This window comes from Medicago truncatula, chromosome 6, assembly GCF_003473485.1.
Source record: "Medicago truncatula cultivar Jemalong A17 chromosome 6, MtrunA17r5.0-ANR, whole genome shotgun sequence".
NCBI lineage: Eukaryota > Viridiplantae > Streptophyta > Magnoliopsida > Fabales > Fabaceae > Medicago > Medicago truncatula.
The window spans coordinates 6,457,062-6,471,605 of record NC_053047.1 but is presented as its reverse complement, the minus strand read 5'-3'; the positions used below and the strand labels follow the sequence as shown (position 1 = coordinate 6,471,605).

At 33.4% G+C, this 14,544-nt stretch overlaps 3 protein-coding genes across 3 annotated transcripts; 1 reads left to right on the top strand and 2 right to left on the bottom strand.

Annotated features, from left to right (window-relative positions):
* Positions 1–1,079: 1,079 nt before the first annotated feature.
* Positions 1,080–3,194, bottom strand: LOC25495546 (probable endo-1,3(4)-beta-glucanase ARB_01444). The gene has a single exon (XM_013595769.3). It carries the CDS (start codon positions 3,186–3,188, stop codon positions 1,179–1,181), a length of 2,010 nt encoding a protein of 669 aa, XP_013451223.1. The 5' UTR covers positions 3,189–3,194; the 3' UTR covers positions 1,080–1,178.
* A 4,995-nt stretch (positions 3,195–8,189) lies between these two features.
* On the top strand, positions 8,190–10,768 carry LOC25495545 (probable endo-1,3(4)-beta-glucanase ARB_01444). The gene has a single exon (XM_013595768.3). The coding sequence runs from the start codon at positions 8,441–8,443 to the stop codon at positions 10,655–10,657; it is 2,217 nt and encodes a 738-aa protein (XP_013451222.2). The 5' UTR covers positions 8,190–8,440; the 3' UTR covers positions 10,658–10,768.
* A 1,509-nt stretch (positions 10,769–12,277) lies between these two features.
* LOC25495544 (probable endo-1,3(4)-beta-glucanase ARB_01444) lies at positions 12,278–14,496 on the bottom strand. Its single transcript, XM_013595767.3, has one exon. It carries the CDS (start codon positions 14,390–14,392, stop codon positions 12,410–12,412), a length of 1,983 nt encoding a protein of 660 aa, XP_013451221.1. The 5' UTR covers positions 14,393–14,496; the 3' UTR covers positions 12,278–12,409.
* Positions 14,497–14,544: the final 48 nt, after the last annotated feature.

Below are 14,544 nucleotides of genomic sequence, written 5' to 3'. Positions count from 1 at the left end.
GTTAAAAAAAAAAAAAAAAAGATAAATTTGTGGGATTAAAATCATTGTCAAACCTTTGTTTTATATTGTGTACACATATTTTTTTTTACTCATAGCATTGTGTACACATAAAGTTTTATGATCTATGATTCAGAGGTTTTGTTTATTAATATGATATCCTTCAAGTACCTTAGCAATCTGGCCCATTGTATTATATTTTTCACTTCCCTTAAACTTTAATCTGTGTTCAATCCTCTTTACTCCCACACTTTCTTCTTTCATTAACATGTTTGAGAAAAATTCAGTTCACAAACCCATTAACATATAGACAGCTTCTCAAACATTCAATAATTTGTGAAAGTTTATAGCTTAGTTAAACTTCCCTTAACTAGTTTATAGGTCATGAATGTTTGATTGTTGTTAGTAGCATATGTTGAAGGGTCACAAATTTTGAACGATTATATATTTTCTATAGTTCTGTTTATTTGTTTCATTAAAATTCAAATGTAGTTCCTAAGAAAGATAATTATTATATTTGCTCCTAAAATGCTAGAAAAGCAGTGGTAAAATGTTACAGCCCTTGTATTTTTGGTTTGGTAGATGACTAGACCTTTATTTACTAATAATAGACAGTATCAAAAGGAACAAGCATAAGATCATGAGATCAAAGTAGACAATCTGATTAAGCTGTTTTCATACACTAATCTTCTTAGAACTTACTTATATTATTAAATTAGAAGTTGTTGGAGCTAAGTACATTAAGGAACTTTAAAGTAATGCTGTTTAATTTAGAGTGCCTTGTAAGATAGAAATTTGGAAAGTGAAAGCTAGAAAAATCATTATGCATTATTTACCTTAAAGTATTCGAATTCCCTCAAAACATTAATTACATTACCTCAAAGTATTTGAAAAAGTCTTTTTCTTTTAACCTTTGATAACACGCTTAAAGTTTTTCTAAGTCATAAACCTTCAAACTTTAGAGGTTAATTTTAAAAATGAAAATGTCAATAACATATAAAGCAAAAATGAAGTGCAGAAATAGGTAGAAAAACATATAATAAATTCATAAGTCTACACAACAGACTTTATTTACAGAGAAATTGTTAACAGAAATAGCTATAATGCAAGAATTATTACAAGTTCATAACTTATTTTATTTTTAATGTTTTATTTGAAATCATAAACAATAAAAAAAAATTCTACACTTTATCACTTCTGCTATGAATCCACCATAAGAGATTAGTCAATGAATTTCCATCATCAAATCTATTCAAACTTTTTATATTCTTCAATCCACTTTCATTATCATAAATTCCTTGCAATGCATAGACAAAACCTTTCCATCCTTCTTCAACACCTTCCCTATTTAAAGCAAGCAATGTCCACTCCACAAGTTCCTTCACATAATCAACATCTGAAAACAAAACTTCAGAAATAGGAATCAATGGTAGGAGCTGAATTCCAAGCCTACATTCTTTCCATGCAGCCGGAGCAAACCATAATCCACTGTCTCTCTTGTTAGACCATAGAACTCCCATCATCCTATTCTCTTTTGTAAAATCTTCCTCATAGAGATTCTCTCCTTCTTTTACATGCCACCACATTTTAGCAGCAAGAATTTCCAATGATGTAAGTGTCGATGCATTCGCTGTGAGTTCTGCATCGTTATATGCCATACCGATCAACGCTGCAGAATAGTATGCATTCACGGCTTCACTAGTACTCTCTTGGTTTCTTCCATCCGCAAACTCGGTTAACCCTCCGGCCCAAGAATGCAGTTTGTAAAGATCAAAACACCTTAAAGGAGTATAATTTGAATTCGAGTTTTTGCTCAAGGTCATAAAATCTTCCATGAGTGCATAGGCTTGAGGCTTATATTTCTTACCCCAAACTGGATCAATCTTAGCAAGCACTGCAATTCCATAGAGAAAGTAACCTAAATGATAATGATGATCATTATAAATTCCGAACCCGAAATCAGCACCGGTATCAGTAGAACCTTGTTTGGTTATAATACCTCCCCATTTTTTATCATAGAGAAATCCATTTCCATTAAATGTTCCATCGAGCCAAGGCTCGGTGGATTCCTTCAAATATTTCTTCACAATTGGAATTGCATCAAGGTAATTCACCTCTTCGGCTATCAATGCTAACCTCGCAGCCCTTGCTATCAATTTTCCATAAAAGTAAGATGATGCTGTTGTTATCGGTGATGACTTTAGACTCTCAACATCTTTTGAAAGAGCTGAAACAATTTCGTCATGTGATTCTTCTTTTACACCTTTGCTTGAATGCCAAGTAATAGAAACAGGATCTGTTTTCAAAAGCCATGAATCACCAACAACTCCAACAAGTTCACCATCAATGCTTTTATACTTAAAATCCCTCAAAAAGGTAGCATTGGAATCACTTTTAGACATAAGCTGGAGATGAAGAGGGTGTGCTAACATCAGTAAATCACCTGAACCTTTCTTCTCAAACTTATACTCAACACTAAACGGTTCTTTGAGCATAGCTTCACCTGACAAAGGGTAACAAGAACTGTACTTATCAAGGACATCTTCGTTTTTTGAATTGGAATCCGGCAACAAAGCTATCCGAATCATGCCGGAAAAGGCCTCAGAAGTGATCTCAGAAAGTTCATGACTTAGCTTGATCGGCGAGGAAGCGTATAGGATCCATGTTTGATCATTGTTAAGATGAAAGGTGAATTTGGTAAGGTTTTCATTTGAAGAGAAGGAAAGAATGGCATGAATGGTGGAAATGGAAAGAGGTGTTGGTTTTGTTACAGAAACAGTCAGAAAGGGACTTCCTCTAACAAGGAAGAAACTCATATTTGTAGAAGGCATGTCCAAGGTGACACTGAGATCACTATAGGAAGAGACTATGTGTTTTTCATTGGAAGTTTGATTGGTTTTCTGTTCTATAGAAGTTATGGTGAGATCAGCATTGAAAACTTGGTATATGAAAGCTGAATTGAAGTGGTGAAAAGGGTAAGAAACAGAAAGTGATGAGTTTGATGATTTGATGAGGTAAGGATGAATGTATTCAGGTTGGTCACCATTTTTTAGGACAATGTTTTGGAAGAAAGAGTTTGTAGGGAGGGGTGTGGATAGCAAATTTGGTGAGAAGAATTTGGAGGGGTCAGGGAGAACAGTGGATTGTATCTGTGGGAATAGAAAGGAACTATTCTCTTTGTTGTTAGGCATTGCAGCTGATAGGATAATGATGAATGTCTTAATTATGATTGTGGTTTTATAGTTTTTTAAGGTATGTGGTGAGTGCAATTTTTGTGTTAGATTCTTAGTATTTTCAGCATTAGATACTACTCAATCTTAGGCAAGTTTTAGGGTACACGATAGGCTAATACTTGAAAATTTCTCAAAACATCAATGACAATTAACCTACCCTTTAAAAGTAGGTCTCACAGTTTGTTGTTTTGGCAATTTAGCGACACGAGACACCGGTTTGGGGTTCTAACCTGGATGCTGCAATTTTATGATGTATGTGCGCATGATATTTATTCATCATTTCAATTTAAATGAAAAAAAAAAACACTTTAAAAGTAAAAATTTACGGTACTCTTTGCACTCACGATTGATAAGGGCATATGATCAATGTTAGATTAATATAAACAAGAAAAAAACAAATATGATTTGAGTTTTGAGGCACGTACATATATATGTATATTTTTTTTTTGCCTGATATCGATCAAATAACTATCTTAGATGTTATAACAAGGAGGTTTGTGAACTTCTACTTTGGAGAACCAATTATTATCGTTGAAATTTCAGTCGATTTTTAAGTATTGATCAATGTAGTTCATTGTAGAACTTGACTTCTCGATAGATAATCGTGTTAAGTATAATATTGTTGTCAATAGGATTGAGATCAAATGCTCCCCGACCCCGTTGTTAAGATACTATAAATTCACGCCGTTAACACATCGGTGAAACGGAAATTCAAATTTTATACTGTGTATTAAGTTTTTAAGAAAAATAATCAAAATTTGTAGTTTTATGAATTGTTGGACTTAAATTCAACGGTCACCAATGAAGAGGGACTACATGAATGTAAATTTTCCAAATGTAGGGAATCCATTTTGATAGGATTATGAGGTTTGAGTTTTGTTTATTGGAATGATGTTTTATTGGATGGTTGTTGAGGTGGCAACATACTACTGGTTTTTTGGATACAAAATTTTAGCACAAGTTATGTGGGGAATGATTTGATTTTGGTTTATTGATGGAAAATAGAATATGATTATTAGGAGGAATTTATGGAGCATGACATGAAGGAAGTGTGAGAGTAAAGAGAATTGAATGGATTAGTTGAAGTTTAAGGGAAAGGAACTTTGGGCAATGAAGTTACGTAAATGTGACCATGTCTAGAAACCGTTTTCTCAATGGAACCAAAATAACATAATTCATTATCCTAACATAAAAGGCCAGGCTGGTTTGATTTAACAATTAATATTATGATTTCCCAAAAAAAAAAAACAAAATATTGTCTCCGTGAGCTTAACTCAGTTGATAAAGACAATGCATAATATATGTAAGTTTCGGGGTTTGAATCCTGGCCACCACCCAAAAAAAAAAAAATACTATACTTTTGAAAGTTTATTTTAGATTAGATACAACCTCGTTAAGATATTTTTTTTTTTAATGAACATGTTTATTTATTGGTAAACAATAAGACTAGTTTTAAATTGTTACTTGCAGGATCAAGCTATAAATCTAAGAATATGTTGTGCAATGATTTTCTAGGAATGTATAAATGTTTATCATATTCATGAGTTTGCTTATGAACAAGATGAAGATAATTGTTGTATGATAAAGAGAATTGTCTTTCGATAGGAATGAAACAATGCGTCTGAAGATTAAAAACTAAAAAACTTAGAATTTTAAAGACAAAGAAACTTAAAGAAAGATAAATTGCATTGCATCAAGTAAAGATGGTTCATCAAATTACTATACATACATTTTGTTACTCATTTCGCTCTACGTTTGGGTACTTTGAGTTTTGAAAAAAAAAATTAGAATGATTTGTGACCCTTTTTTCCTATGAAAAACTACTATATATACACCAAAGAAATAACTGATAAGTCAACGGCTAAAAACTAAATCTTTTCGACAACTTTGACTTGCTTTCCACGTGCCTAGACCTTTGATCTTCCCTTCATAGAGAGACTTGAACTTTTTGTTGTCGAAATTATCAGGCTTCTATCTTAGGAGTTAGAAAATTTTGCAATCGTGACTTCCACCTAGTCGAAATGAAACACCTCTTAGACTATTTATGTATGTTTATTCTTCAACTGTCATTTCTCATGTCGAAATAAACACTTCAAAAATCTAGTCGAAATAAACAATGTCCAACTGATAAGCGGTCAAAGCTTCGATCTCTAACACTTGTATATGAAGAAAATCTAATTGAAAGAGAATAACTAACCTCAGTCACATAAGATAATTTATTCTCGTTAAATGCTAACTTGTACCCTCAATGGCATATGTTAAGGAATTCATTATAGAAATATATTTATTAAAAGTCGTGCAGTCAACTTCTTAAAAATTAAATTATCATGTTTTTCAATGCAAAGTTGCTCATTTTCGGTTCTTTAACATATGCCCTTAAGGCATAAGTTAACATGACGTTTTATTCTCATTTTACTCGACAAATGAAAACTGTGTATACGCTTTGATTGGTTAAGAGGATAAGTTAAAAGAAAAAAAAAAACTTAATTATAACTTTGGTCTCCTTACTTTCTCTTACTCTTGATATTGGTCATCTTATTTTAAAATCACTTAGTTTTTGTCTCTATTTCATATTTTTTTTAACTTGAAAATAGCGATATAGCATATTTAATTTGAAGTTTTTAGGAGATTTTAAAATTATTTCTTGGACATTGATCATTCTACTTCTTGAGATCATATGACATTTCATTTAAAAATGCTGTTAATGCAAATAAAATAAAGTAAAAAGGAAAGAGAAATGGTAGTAAATGAAACAACATTTTAGGTGGGTTTATTTTTTGAAACTATTTTATGTTTTTATTGATTTGTTTTAGTTTGACTTTTTTTTCTAAAGAGTGTTAATTTTACTAACATGTAACAGAAGATACTTTATTCTAATATAATAACATTTTAGATTAATTTGAAACTTGTGACCAACTTAAAACATAAGATAAACACAAAATACCAAATATACAATTATGCTGAAAAAAAAAAAAGCAAATTTGAGAAAAAAAAATTGTGTTAATAAAGGTAGAAATAACCCAAATTCTCAATTGAGTAAATGGTCACTTTGTTCTTTGACTCTGCATATCGCTGTCACAAAGGTCCCTGACTCATGATTAAATACAAAATAGTCTCTGAATGTGCACTTATGTTGTGCATGAGGTGCACATGGATTAAAGTGAAAGTAGAAAATGATCAATTTGGTTCTTGAACCAAAAATCAATATAATCTCAAATCCCTAAATCCCGAATTTAATCTTCGAATCCCTAAATCTCATCTAATTCCTTCTTTTGTTCAAAATATCAATTTTTTTTAGGCTAAAATATGGTTTTAGTCCCTGTAAAAAAAAAAAAATTGTTTTTGGTCCCTGCAAAATTTTTTGTTTTTTAAAATAGTCCCTGACCCCATTTTTGTGATGATTTGCATACGTGACACATGATGACTGAACCAATTTTGTAGTTTTTGGTCCCTGCAAAATATTTTGTTTTTTAAAAAGGTCCCTGCAAAATATTTTGTTTTTTAAAATAGTCCCTGGAGGGACTATTTTAAAAAACAAAAAATTTTGCAGGGACCAAAAACAATTTTTTTTTTCACAGGGACTAAAACCAAAACAAAGCATATTTGCAGGGACTAAAACCATATTTTAGCCTTTTTTTTTTATTGTTGTTGTTGTTAATTCTTTGTATTGTAATGAATTGTAATGTTTATAAGAAATCACCATATTTTACTCCTCATTTTCAAAAAGTATAATTTTTCTCTCGTTCTATAGTGTAAGTACAGTGAAGCTGATTAGTATGTTTCTACATGCATGTTTGATAAATGAGTTTTAGTAGAAAGTAAGTTATGGTTGAAGCTATTTTCTATTATGTTTAGTTAAACCAAAGTATGGAGGCATTTGACATGAGACATACTATTAATTATAATAGTCCACACCATATAAATTAAACCTATTTGATTGGCAACACAAAAGATTTGATGTTTAGTATGTTCCTTTCTTACCACAAATCTCCACTAATTAACAACAATAAAAAAGGGAATTGTTTTTGAACAATGAGGGAATTAGATGATAAACATGATAACGTCTGGGACTAAACTGATAATCAAAGTTCATATTCAAGGACAACTTTATATTTAATCATGAGTCAGTGACATTTATAACAACGAGGTGCAAAGTCAGGATCAAAGTGACTATTTACTCTTTTCAATTTTATATTTTCCCTTTTTGACCAAAACCAACTTTCATATTTCTATCCACACCCGTCCCCACCACACTCTCTATCACAAACCGTGTGTTGATCTATTTCCCTTTCCTTAGCTCTTAATTCCTTAACTGCAAAGAGTTCCAAGTATATTTTTATCCCTTCATGTTCTCACTTACTTGACAAGTCACATCTCAAAAAATTCTAACTACTCATCATCATGCCATCCCTTCCTTGAACGTTCTTGTACAAAGTTATCCTCAGGTGTCTTTCTTGATATGGTCACATTCACATACCTTTTTTTTTTTTTTTTTGAGGGGACACATTCACATACCTTGTTTGCCTATGATACCATATTCCTTCAACATCAATCATATTTTTTATCTTCCTTACTCTTACACGACATCCCCACCATAATTTAATTCATCAAATTCATTCAAGTCTCCACCCACAACCCAAAAATAAACACCCTCATCATCTTGTTGCTCTCCAACCCAATAAACTATTCTAAAATCCTTCATCAAACATCAATCAAGCATTATCTTATGGTTGATTATACAAATCAGACTTACAAATTGTCATGCTAATAAACTCTTAAGTATATTTTATTGTCTTTTTGATTATAGGTTTGAATCTTCAAACAAACATCTAATCAAATAAGTTTCAACAAGATGGTTCATCGTGATTTAGATGAATGTGCCACAATTTTAAAGAGACAATTACTCGTTTTATCTATATACATGTTTTAATCTTTTTTAACCTCTAACGGCTGAACCATCTTATAATTCATTTGATCAATTCTTCTTATTTACAATCATTCATCAAACCTAATCCAAAAATTCAACACCAAAACCCCACCACTATATTCAACTATCATAATCAAATTTTCATATTTGATTAGGTGATCTTAAAGTCATTAATTAAACATAAACTAACAATTTTTCTGTTGATTTAATATTTTTGTCATCTAGTGAAAATCTAGTGAAACATCTGGCAATAACAAACAATTTCGTGTCAACAAACTCACAAATGTTGAAAAAACTAAGACACAAATTAACCACAAAACTTAGCATTAGAACATTGAACAGAAAACCAAAACCCTCCAAACCCTATAAAACCTATGAAACATCACCACAACCACAACAACAACCTCAGTTAACACTGCCAGTGCAACCACCATCTCCAACAATGCATCATTTCACCAAAAAAACCAAACCTTTCCTATTCCCACAGACTCATTCCACGGTCCTCCCTGACCCCACAAACTTCTTCTCTCCAAATCTGCTATCCACACCCCTCCCCACAAACTCTTTCTTCCAAAACTTTGTTCTCAAAAATGGTGACCAACCTGAATACATTCATCCATATCTCATCAAATCTTCAAACTCATCACTTTCTCTTTCTTACCCATCTCGTTTCTTCAACTCTTCTTTCATATACCAAGTTTTCAACCCTGATCTCACCATATCCAGTCAAAAAATCGAACCTTTATCTCATTCCAATCACAAAATCTCTTCTTACAATGATCTCAGTGTTACATTGGATATACCTTCATCAAATCTGCGGTTTTTTCTTGTTAGAGGAAGTCCCTTTTTGACATTCTCTGTAACACAACCAACACCTCTTTCAATCACAACAATCCATGCAATTCTTAGTTTTAGTTCTAATGATTCTCTTACAAAGCATACTTTTCAGTTTAACAATGGTCAAACATGGATTTTGTATGCTTCTTCTGCTATAAGATTGAGTCATGGTGTTTCTGAGATTGTTTCTGAGGCTTTTTATGGTGTGGTTAGGATTGCTTTGTTGCCTGATTCTGATTTCAAGCATGAAGATGTTCTTGACAGGTTTAGTTCTTGTTACCCTTTATGTGGTGATGCTGTTTTTACAAAACCATTTTGTGTTGAGTATAAATGGGAGAAGAAAGGTTGGGGGGATTTATTATTGTTAGCACATCCTCTTCATGTTCAGCTTTTGTATGATAGTGATTGTGATAATGTTACTGTTTTGAATGATTTTAAGTATAGAAGTATTGATGGTGATCTTGTTGGTGTTGTTGGTGATTCATGGTTGTTGAAAACCGATCCGGTTTCTGTAACTTGGCATTCTACTAAGGGTGTTAAAGAAGAATCTCATGATGAGATTGTTTCCGTTCTTTTGAAAGATGTTGAAGGTTTGAATTCGTCTGCAATAGCGACGAATTCGTCTTACTTTTATGGCAAGTTGATTGCTAGGGCTGCTAGGTTGGCTTTGATTGCTGAAGAGGTTTGTTTCCTTGATGTGATTCCGAAAATTAGGAAGTTTTTGAAGGAAACTATTGAGCCTTGGCTTGATGGAACTTTTAATGGAAATGGATTTCTCTATGATGGAAAATGGGGAGGAATTGTTACCAAACAAGGGTCTAATGATACTGGTGCTGATTTTGGATTCGGAGTTTATAATGATCATCATTATCATTTAGGATACTTTCTCTATGGAATTGCTGTGCTTGCAAAGATTGATCCAATTTGGGGTAGGAAGTATAAGCCTCAAGCTTATTCACTCATGGCTGATTTTATGAACTTGAGCAGAAATCCGAACTCGAATTACACCCGTCTAAGGTGTTTCGATCTTTTTAAATTGCATTCGTGGGCCGGAGGGTTAACTGAGTTCGGAGATGGAAGAAATCAAGAGAGTACTAGTGAAGCTGTGAATGCATACTATTCAGCAGCTTTGATGGGTTTGGCATATGGCGACACTCATCTCGTTGCAGTTGGATCGACACTTACATCATTGGAAATTCATGCAGCTCAAATGTGGTGGCATGTAAAAGGTGGAGATAATGTTTACGACGAGGTTTTTGCGAAAGAGAATAAGGTGGTTGGTGTTCTTTGGGCTAACAAGAGAGACAGTGGATTATGGTTTGCTCCTCCTGAATGGAAAGAATGTAGGCTTGGGATTCAGCTCTTACCATTGCTTCCAATTTCTGAATTCTTATTTTCAAATGTTGATTTTGTGAAGGAACTTGTGGAGTGGACATTGCCTGCTTTGAATAGGGAAGGTGTTGGAGAAGGATGGAAAGGGTTTGTCTATGCCTTGGAAGGAGTTTATGATAATGAAAGTGGATTGAAGAAGATAAGAAGCTTGAATGGTTTTGATGATGGAAACTCATTGACTAATCTCTTATGGTGGATTCATAGTAGAGGTAATGAAGATGAGGAGTTTGGTCATGGAAAACACTGCTGGTTTGGTAATTACTGTCATTAGGAGTATTTGTTAATGATTTCAAATTCCTGCTTTGTACCAATTTATTGCTGTAGTTAACAGATGCTTGTTATAATTTGTTTGTGAATAAAGTATGTTGTGTTTGCTTATGAATTCATTCTGCACTTGCTTTATGCTTTTTGAAATTTTAATTTTGAAATAAAGGTAACCATTATTTGATGGATTCTGTTTGAAGTCATTGAAAACAATTATGTAGGATTTATATTATATAAGCAGGGACCAAAACTACACGAAAAATGGTTTAGTTTAAATCAAAATTATCACATTTTGTAATGTAGTACCATTTTATTTGTTGAAGAGATTTTCTCATGATGGAAGTTATATACCAAGTTCAACAATCAAGTTGACAAGAAAATGGCAATCAGTTTTTCAAACCGGATTTTCAGGGTTTTGGAGCTTTAATGCTTTCTTAGCGAGCTTGAAGGCTGGATTAGCGAGCCGCAATGTTTTTAAAAATCTGGGTTTAGGGAAGGAGGCTCTCTTAGCGAGGCCTCTGCTCGCCTAGCTAACCTGTCAGAAACAGCAACACACTGTCTTGCGTGTTGGGTGCAGGGGGGGTCGTGTCCTGGCGTTCCATAGTACCCTTTTGGCATCCAGTCACTTCTGTTAGTAGAGATTAATTTCCATCTAGTTCAGTACTGCTCTTTATATAATGTGTCACAAGCCATTCAATTCAATAAATTGTTTGAAACTTTGGCTCATGAATCATGATGGTCTATACTGTGATAAGGCATGTAAAGGATCACTATCTCAATAATTAGTCTATATTTCAGTCTCTACAGAATGCAGGATTATTTCAAAAACTTTAAATGCATAAGCTAATGTGCAGTATACATTTTGATCTAACAATAATTATTATCACTTATTTTCTAGCATTTAGGAGCAAGTATAATTATTATATTTCCTTGGAATCACATTTTAATTTTAATGAAACAAATAAACAAAACTATAGAAAATAATCATTCAAAATTTGTGACCCTTCAACATAAAAGCTACTAACAACAATCAAACATTCATGACCTATAAACTAGTTAAGGGAAGTTTAACTAAGCTATAAACTTTCACAAATTATTATCAGAACTATAGAAAGACAATCATTGTTTGAGTCAATAATTTAGTTACTCATACTGCCATGCTATGTGAAATACTGAAATTATATGAAAAAATATAAATGGCTGACTGCACAAAGTTGACAATAGAAGTGGTCGGATACACTAAGTATAGCTAATGATTTATCAGAATGAACCGGGATTCATCATAGTAAATCGGGATTCATGATGAGATTCGTGTGCTAAATAGAAACACACTAGGGGTTCGTAACGAGCTCATTTTTGTATTGAGTCGAGATATGACTCGTATGTATCGTAAGATACTGATAACTGATTCTCATCTAAATTAATAAGTAGCTTATTCTGCTAGGAATGTGTACATTTTGGAGATATGATAATTAAAGCCGAACCTCATGATTAGTTGAACTTTTATCATGTACTTTTTCAATTCAATTGCTTTGTAGTTAAATTTGCACCATGGTTGTCCAACACATTCATGTCTGTTTAGATCATGATTCACCACCATAGGATATAATGCACAAAATTAATAGAGTTTGATGTAAGATACACAATATTGCATGATTATATTGTATGCAACTTTAGTATAGTTTTGTTCTTATACATTGAACTTATTTTTATACATATAGGATAGGATGTAATAATCAAACCAGACATGCAGTGTTTTTCATTCTCTACTATAAATCCACCACAAAAGATTAGTCAATGAGTTTCCATCATCAAATCCTTTTAAATTTCTTATATTCTTCAATGCAGTTTCCTTATCATAAATTCCTTGTAAAGCATATACAAACCCTTTCCATCCTTCTTCAACACCATCTCTTTTCAAAGCAGGCAATGTCCATTCAACAAGTTGCTTCACATATTCAACATCAGAGAACAATACTTCAGAAATAGGAACCAATGGTAAGAGCTGAATTCCAAGTCTACATTCTCTATATTCAGGTGGAGCAAACCAAAGTCCACTTTCTCTCTTGTTAGACCATAGAAATCCCATGATCCTGTTCTCTTTTGTAAACTCTTCTGCATATAGTTTATCTCCTTCTTTTATATGCCACCACATTTGAGCTGCTTTAATTCCAAAAGCTAATAGTGTCGATCCATTGATAAAAAGGTCTGCGTCGTTATATGCCAAACCCATCAGTGCTGCTGAATAATATGCATTTGCAGCTTGGCTTGTGCTCTTATGGTTTCTTCCATCTTTATGTTGAATTAACCCTGGAGCATAATGGTGGCCTTGAACGTAATCATAATCTCTTTGACGTGGGTCATCGGAGTCTGGTCCTGAGTCCAAGTTCATAAAATCTTTCATAAGTGAATAGGCCTTCGACTTGTATTTCTCACCCCATGCAGTGTCAATCTTTGTAAGAACTGCAATTCCATAAAGAAAGTATCCCAAGTGATCAGGGTGATCACTATAAATTCCGAAACCGGAGTCAGCGTTAGAATCCATAGACCCTTGTTCGGTAACAATGCCACCCCATTTATCATCTTGTAGAAATCCATTCCCATTTAAAGTTCCATCTAACCAAGGCTCAATGGTTTCTTTTAAAAACTTCTTAACCTTTGGAATCACATCTAAGTAAGAAACCTCTTCAGCTATCAATGCAAACCTCGCCGCCCTTCCAATCAATTTACCATAAGAGTAAGAATCTTTTGTGGTTATTTTTGATGAATCTAGACCCTCAACATCTTTTAAAAGTGATGAAACGATTTCATCACGAGATTCTTTCTTCACACCATTCGTTGAAAGCCATGTAACATCAACAGGATCAGTTTCCAAAAGCCATGAATCACCAACAACACCAACAAGGTCTCCATCAATGCTTTGATACTTAAAATCATCGAAAACCATGACGTTATGGTCAGTACTATTAGATTGAAGGAGCTGAATATGAAGAGGGTGAGCTAACATCAACAAATCACTTCCTGAACCTTTCGTCTCCCACTTATACTCCATAGTAAATGCTTCATTGAATGAAGCATCACCAGACACAGGGTAACAAGTACTAACCATGTCAAGAACTTCTTCATTTTGTGAATTGGAATTCGTCAACAAAGCAATTCGAATTACACCAGAAAAGGCCTCAGATGTGATCTCAGAAAGGCCATGACTTAACTTGATTGGCAAGGAAGAGTATAAAATCCATGTTTGATCATTGTCAAACTTAAATGTGTACTTAGTTAAGGTATCATTTGAAGAAAAGGAATGAATGGAATGAATAGTAGTGATAGAAAGAGGTGTTGATTCTGTCACAGAGAAAGTTAAAAAAGGACTTCCTCTTACAAGGAAGAAGGTGAGGTTGGCAGAAGGGATATCTAAGGTGACACTGAGATCACTAAAGGAAGAGACTACATGTTTTTCATTGGAAGTTTTTGTAGAGGAAGTGATGGTAAGATCAGCAGTGAAAACTTGGGATATAGCAGAAGGGCTGATGGAAAGAGATGGATATGAGACAGAAAGAGATGAGTTGGAAGATCTGATGAGGTAAGGATGAAAGTATTCCGGTTGGTCACCATTGTCGAGAACAAAGTTTTGGAAGAAGGAGTTTGTAGGGAGTGGTTTGGATAGCAGATTTGAAGAGAAGAATTTGGAGGGGTCAGGGAGGACAGTGGAACTTGGATCTATCATTGGAAAAGGAGAGCTCATTTTGTTGTTGATAGTAAATCTCTATTTTTGGTGATTGTGTTGGTGATGAGTTTGTTAGTTTTATAGTTCTATGAGAGGGTTTATATAATGATTACAGTTCTAATTAACCTTAACTTTTAATATTATCAATATTTGCATTGCAGCTACTCAAT